This window comes from Alligator sinensis, unplaced genomic scaffold (genome assembly GCF_000455745.1).
Source record: "Alligator sinensis unplaced genomic scaffold, ASM45574v1 scaffold1165_1, whole genome shotgun sequence".
Lineage (NCBI taxonomy): Eukaryota > Metazoa > Chordata > Crocodylia > Alligatoridae > Alligator > Alligator sinensis.
The window spans coordinates 1066319-1073439 of record NW_005842477.1 but is presented as its reverse complement, the minus strand read 5'-3'; the positions used below and the strand labels follow the sequence as shown (position 1 = coordinate 1073439).

Here is a 7121-nt window from a genome sequence, read left to right as displayed (position 1 = left end):
AGCAGGAATTGGAGCATTGCAATAGGCCACAGGGCAAAAAACCCTCAATGGGATATAAATCTAAATAATAATAATAATAGTAATAATAGTAATTGATATCCCTGTTAAGCCTCTTCCGAACTGACACTGCTGGTGTAGCTGAGCCCCAATGCACTCAGCCCCCCGGCAGGGTGGGGTAGCCCAGGCACACGCAGGGTGCACACCCGCACCCCAGGAGCTCGTTGCACCCTGGTTGCACCCTTTGCTAACGAGAAGAACAGGCCTAACATGGGCAAGCAGGGGCGACGCTGGGGAAGCCGCTGGCAGGGAGTCGGGCTCCTGCTGGCTGGGACAGGTTGTACCGTGAATCACGCTCCCCATTCAGGGGTTGGCCTGTGAGTCACAGCCTCCGTCCACTGGGTCCCATGTCCCCCGTGTGCGTGGGGTACGGGGAGGGGAAGTGACACGGTCCGCAGGATGGCGAGGAATGTGCCCCAGGCGAGAGAGCACCCTCCTCCTCCCCGGATACTACGCAGGTGATCCCCGGTCCGCAGGGAACCCCCAGGCCCAGGTGGGGCCGGTGCCAGGTGCGAGTTCCTCCGGGATGTGGTACCTCCTCTCCTGGTCCTCTGGGGTACCAGCCCTGCCCCTAAGCACAGAAAGGGGTTGCATCCTGGCCTGGTGGGTCCCTGGCATCAGCCGCAGCAGCCTCTGGGCTTCTCTAGCACCACGGGCCAGGCACCAGCTCCAGGTACTTGTCTGTGAGCCAGGGGGGGTTCTGGCTCCCAGGATCTGCAGCAGGCTGCACTGTCTACACCTACCCTGCACCCCCGGGGCATACAGGAGTGAGGGGATACCAGGGACGTGGAGTCTCAGTGCTGGGGGGCAGAGTCGTGTGCCAGCGGACGGGAACCTGCGGTGCAATGACCCGTGCACAGCCGCAGGGGCACACCAGAGACACCTGACGATGGCTGAGCTGGGGGCCGCCGCAGGATCTCTGTTTCTGCTGGGGGTCTGCATGAGAGCCCTTCTCTAACCACTAGGCCCCACTCCCCTCCCTGAGCTGGGGAGAGAACCCAGGCGTCCGGGCTCCCAGAACCCAGGGCTCTGGGTCAGGCAGGGCTCCCCGGGCTCCATCCTGCCTTGTCCCCAGTGTCCCATGCCCTGGCATTAGGGAGTCAGACCTCCCCATCATTCCCCAGCCCTGTTCCCCTGTGCACGGCTGGAGCCACCGTCCCCCCCACGCCGGGATCTCGCTGCATCAGCACCTGCAAAGGCTTCGCTGGGGAGACAGGCCCGAATGCCCCGGGCCCAGGAACCAGAGCGACTGGTTCCTCCAGGTCCAGGCCGGGAGGCTGCGACCTGCTCCGCGCTGCCGTGTGTAAACGGCTTGGCATGTCGGGGGCCACTCCCAGCAGCTCCCCTAGTAACGGCATGGCTAGGGACCTGCCGGTGCTCCAGGGCAGGACCCAGAGACCCCCTGGGAGCCCAGTGGAGTTTTGGCTGAGCTGGGACAGGGGCTGGAGCACAGGCGGGAGGTGGGGAAGACTCATGCACTCTGCTACTGCCTGCCTCTGAGAACTGGTCATGTCACTTAGCCTCTTGGGGCCTCTCACCCCACCTGATCGTGCCTGAGGGTATGTGATGCTTGGCCCTGGGGTCACGACAGCTGGTATAGCCGGCTCCCTGCCCCTGTGCCATCTGCGGTGCTGCGTCTACACAGGGAACCTGGACCTTGGCACCAGCGCTGTGCACCCAATAAGACTCCCTCAGCCCAGAAGGGGCAGGAACGATCAGCCCTGGCAAAGACCCCTCCGCCCGCAGGGCCAACCTGCCTTGGCAGCTTCCCCCACCACAGCAGACTCCTCCGCACCAGGGCCGGGACCAGGGTGAGCTAAGTTTTAATCCTGCCCTGAGATCGTCTGCACCCTCAGGCAGGTCTTTGATCAGCCCCGTGCCTCAGTTTCCTCCCGTGCATGGGTCACACCACAGCCTTGCAGCCTGCTCTGCTTCCGGGGGCCTGCTGGAGCTCTCCAGGTGCCCTGACACCTAGGTCCCTGGTTACAATTCATGCCCCTGCAGGACATGACAAGACCCCATGCTGGGGCCACAGGGTGCAAGGCCAGGGATGAGGCTGGGGGTGCGGGACATGGCCCCTGAGGGGGAAAGCTGCACCATCACACCACAGAAACACCTGGTACCAGGCTGGGCCCCGAGCGCAGCGGGGAGCATGAGGGTGCGTCTTAGGAAAGAGAAAGAAACAGCTGCTCTGGTTGCCTGGCCGGCCTTCCCTGCGCCTGGGGCGGCTGCCAGGGGCCGTCCAGAGGGTGGGCGCTCGTACCCAGCTCGCACAGGCACACACCGGACAGCGGGGCGCAGCGGCTGCAGGCTCCAGCAACAGTTTCCCACGCACTCCTGCATTCACCCGTAAGTGGTGGCTTTGCCAGCTGCCCCCAGGGGTGGGGAACGAGCTGGGGTGGGGGCAGCCAGCCGGGATGGGCTTGATCCTGCTCCGGCCCACGCTGGCGACTCCAGGGGTTAGCTCACCCCTGCAGCCCAGGGGTCAGCTGGCTATCAGAGTCTGCTAATCGACGTGCTAATTGGAGGGGGCAGACAGCACCCGAGCTGTGGGGGGCAAGATGGGGCCCCGGGGCTGAGAGCTGGGGGGGGCCGGAGGGAACTCAAGGGCCAGGGTCCCGGCATGGGGGCAGGCAGCTCTTGTCCCCGAGACAGGAGCTAGTCTGGTGCCTGGGGTGGCCACGGGCCCCACCCTGCCGCATGCCAACCTGCCCACGCCAAAGCCGCCCGGCCTGAATGGGCTCTCTGTCCAGCTGCAAACAGTTGTAAACAGCCCCCCCACCCGGCCTGTGGCCACGCCAGGACTGGGGGTTGGGCAAGCTGCAGACTCGGGGCCACATCCTGCCTGGCGCTGAGGCCATCATGAGGCCTCCACTTGCACCCCCTGCCCTCTCTCAGTGGTGCCCCACCCCGCACCCGGCTGCTCCCAGGGGTGCCCCAGGGGCCTCTGCAGCCAGGATTAGCGCTGGTGACTCATTGTCAGGGCCTGGGGCCTAGCAGCTGCCCTTGGTGTGATAGTCACAAGGACAGGCCCCGGGCAGGCAGACAGGAGGCCTTGCATCACCCGATTCTGCTGGGGCTGGGATCCCGGGGACCCGGCGCTGAGGTCCAGCAAGGCTCAGCACAGCCCCGGGAGCAGAAATGGCAGCTGCCTCTGGGGTGGGGCAGGGCACATTGCACAGTGGCTGGGCAGCGGAAGTGAGGCCGGATGCTGCCCGCGACATTGGAACGAGCACCCCGATGAGCACCTGAATCGGCATCTGGGACAACAGCGGGGCCACGCCCGGGCTCTTGCGCAAAGCTCTGGGATCGAGACCAGGATCGGGGCTGGGAGGGGGTACCGGGGCACAGCCAGGCAGGGCCCCCCAGCCCGCTCCCAGCCCTCCTCTAGCTCCCTGCAGCCGGGGGCCATCAGTGCCCCCTGCCCAGCCCCCGGTCCGGGGGTCCCACCCGGTGCCCCCAGCCAAGCACAGCGGGGTGGGGAGCGGGGCCGAGAGGAGCCAGCGGGACCAGCTGAAGCACAATGTGGTGCGGCTGGCAGCCCCGCCATGCCCCCCTGCCGTAACCGGAGCTGCACCGCACTGGCTTTATCAGCCCGGGCCAGCCTGGGAATCCAGTTTCCCGGCTCCGGCGTTACCGCAGCAACCTTTCACCGAGCGATTCTTCAGTAGGACAAGGGGCCTTTCTGTGGCCGCGCCGCGACAGGCCTGGCGGCCAGGGGGGGCTCGGATGCGTCACCCGATAGGGCCCCCCTGGCCTCCTCCCTTTGTCCAGCGGGAGACACTCGATCGCACGAGCCTTATCAGCTCGCCGGGTGCATTACAGCCCATCCGGCTGCGTCTGGCACAGCTCAGAGTGCCCTGAGTGTGCCCAGCCCTCAGTCTGGTGCCGGCTGGGACACGATCCTGGGGTCTGCACCCCTGTCCCAGCATTGAGGGGACAGTGGTGGGCACGGGGGTCCTGGCCTGGCACCAGCAGTGACTCCCGTACCCTAGCCACGGCACAGTGCAGAGTCCACACCCCACAAGGCCACAGTGCTGCCGAGCCAGGGGGGTTTCCATGCATGGAGATGCCAATGACCCCCGTCCAGTAGAGCTGGGGGTGCAGAGGCATCTCCGGGGGTGAGAGACAAGGGCATGCACATGTGCACAGGGCACAAGCACGCAGGCAGCGAGCACCGTGTGCTTCACCTGCCCCAACGGGGACAAACGGGCCCCCCAGGGCATTTACGTCCCTTTAAATCAGGTGATCGCAGCCGGCAGTGCCAGCCAGCCCGTCTCACCGCGGGTATCAGATCCTCCCGCGGGGAAGGGGGGCTCGGGCTGACGTACTTAAAGTCACTGACCAGCCACATTGCTCATTCGCGGCTGCCGGAGCAGGTGGCTGTGCAGGCAGCCCAGGTGCAGGGAGCCCAGGTGAGCCCAGGGGCCAGGGTGTAGCCCAGGGAGAGCCCAGGTGAGGGCCCAGCCAGAGCTGATGGGCAGCGGGGAGCACAGGTATGGGATACAGGGGCCAGGGGATGTTTCCTCAGGGCCCCTGGGATGAGGCAGAGCAGCAAGGAGCTCAGACCCGGCTGCTGGAGCAGGGCCGCGCCTGAGGGGCTCTCCCTGGGGGGCCCTGATCCTGCCCGCGGCCGCAGCTGCATGCACCCCAGTGCAAAGCACCTGAGTCCCAGGCACCCAGCTGCCCTCCAGGGCAGAATGAGGCCCCTGGTTACCCCAAGGCAAGGAGGGAAGGAGCTGCTTGGTGGCCTGGAGGGGACCCGCGGCCACAGCCGCAGCACGAGGTGGGGAGCGCAGCATCCCTGGGAGCCCCCCAAAGTCTGCCCCCTTAACCCTTCGGACTCCTCTCCAGGCCAGCAGGATGGAGTCGCAGCTGGAAAGCGCCATGATGACACTGATCACCGTCTTCCACAAGTATTCGGGCAAGGAGGGCGACAAGTACAAGCTGAGCAAGAAGGAGCTGAAGGACCTGCTGCAGGGCGAGCTCAGCAGCTTCCTGGAGGTGGGGGCTGCTCCCAGGGCAGACAGGAGCTTGCGGGGCAGAGCAGGGGGGATGGGGGAGTCAGGGACAAGACCTGGGGTTCCCCTGCCACGGGCTGCAGGGCACGGGGGTGGGTGGGCATCCCTAACCCGGCCTGGGGGTGTCCCTACCACAGGTGCAGAAGGACACGAGTGCCGTGGACAAGATCATGCAGGACCTGGATGAGGACAAGGATGGCGAGGTGGATTTCCAGGAGTACGTGGTGCTGGTGGCTGCCCTCACCGTGGCCTGCAACACTTTCTTCTGGGACGACTCCTGAGCCCAGGGCCAGGCCCCAGAGCCCCATGGGAGTCGCACTCGCTGCCCCATCCCCACAGCCCCCAGCTTCCCGGCTCAGAGCCAGCCTAGACCCCGCTACGCAGAGCCGTGCATTAAAGCCTCCGACCAGCCACTGCGTCACGTCCCTTCCCGTGCGCCAGGGAGGGGGCACGGGGACCCCGGGGAGGGAGCAGGGGCTGGAGGTGCCATGTATGGTCATGCTGCACCACAGTGGGCACCTGCCTGGGCTGCACCAATCCTGGGGGTCAGCCCAGGGCCATCCTCATCCACGGGGAAAACCGTTTGAATGTGAGATACTGCAAGGGTGGGAACATGGGCAGCTGGTGCCTTGCCGACTGCAGTCTTGGGGCCGGGAGCAGGTGCCGCACCCCAGCACTGGCTGGAAGAACTCGTTCCTATTTCCCGTCCCAGTGGGAAGGAGCCAGCAGGGAATAAACAGCCTCCTCCTGGTTGGGGCTGAGCGGCACCACACTCGTGTCGGGAGTGCCCTCTGCTGGGCTGGGCTCAGTCCTTGGCACCGCGCAGCAACCTGCACCGCGGGCTGGGAGGAGGCCAAAGCGCCCAGCAGCGCACGGAGGCAAAGTCTTTGGCAACATCTTTTATTAGAGCAACTAAAGAGTTGCAAAAAAAGGTGCTGTTTGGACGCACACATCCTTCCCAGGCAAACAAGAGACATTAAAAAGGGTGAGAGATGAAAGAGGGTCACCAATCCCCAGGGCCAGGCTGGGGCAGAGCAGAGCTGATGGGAGCAGGGGTGGGCCCAGGGCAGCTCTGAGGTGAGTGGGGAGAGCTGGGGCCAGACCCTTCCCCCTCCCCCCTCCCTCACTGCCCCCTCCCAGAGGAGGGAATCACCCCAGCAGGGAGCCAGAGCATGGGCTTGGGGGCAGCTGCCTGGGCCACAGCGCCTGCGTCTCCCCCAGGGGGACGGATCTCACACCACGCAGCCACAGCAGGCCCTAGCTCCGCAACCTCGCCCCAGGCCCCGCCCCTTTCCTGAGACCCCGCCCACTCCCATAGCCCCGCCCATTCCCGGGCCCGCACATCTCCCTTTAGCCCCGCCCATTCCCCCTAGACACCCCTTCCATTCTCCTGGCCCCATCCATTTCCCTCTACGCCCGCCCATTCCCTACCTCCACCTGTTTTCAAAGATAACACCGCCCCGCCCCCCCTTCCTCTGGCCCCGCCCATTCCTCGGGCGCGCCCGTTTCTCTTTAGTCCCGCCCATTCCCCTAGACACCCCTCCCGTTCTCCTGGGCCGACCCGTTTCCTTTAGCCCCGCCCATTCCCCAGAGATCTCTCCCGTTCCCCTGGCCCCGCCCACTTCCCTTTAGCCCCGCCTATTCACACCTCCCTCTGCCTGTGCACCCCCCCCAGATGTCACATGGTAGGGGAGGAAGGAAGGCGGTCACGTGTGTCAGGGGCTCCCCGCCATGTATCGTGTGTTGTAGGACAGTGTCACGTGGCGGGCGAAGCTGTCACGTGCTTCAGGGGGCTTCCCGCGAGGGCACGTCACGTGCTGTGGGGATCGCGTGCGTACAACCTACACCCCTACACAAAACTAGGAATTCTTGCCATAGGGACAGCGTCACGTTCTGCCCGGGCAGCGCCTGCGCAGTGCGGCCCATGAGGCTCCCGCCAGGGAGTGTCACGTGTCGCGGCGCTCCGGCGGCACCTGCGCACTCCAACTTCCGAGGCTCCCGCCGGGGAGCGTCACGTGGTGCCTGGCCGGCGCCTGCGCGTTG

The 7121-nt window shown here is 65.7% G+C and overlaps 1 protein-coding gene across 2 annotated transcripts; it reads left to right on the top strand.

Moving 5' to 3' along the window:
- The first annotated feature begins 2250 nt into the window (after window positions 1–2250).
- Window positions 2251–5489, top strand: S100A1 (S100 calcium binding protein A1). Of its 2 annotated transcripts, none has more exons than XM_006030964.3 (3): window positions 2251–2406; window positions 4912–5061; window positions 5216–5489. In XM_006030964.3, the coding sequence occupies exons 2-3, from the start codon at window positions 4921–4923 to the stop codon at window positions 5357–5359; spliced, it is 285 nt and encodes a 94-aa protein (XP_006031026.1). In that variant the 5' UTR covers window positions 2251–2406; window positions 4912–4920; the 3' UTR covers window positions 5360–5489. The 2 variants fall into 2 exon arrangements, with proteins under 2 accessions (XP_006031026.1, XP_025068400.1); XM_025212615.1 differs by lacking the exon at window positions 2251–2406 and adding an exon at window positions 4326–4472.
- The last annotated feature ends 1632 nt before the right edge of the window (window positions 5490–7121 follow it).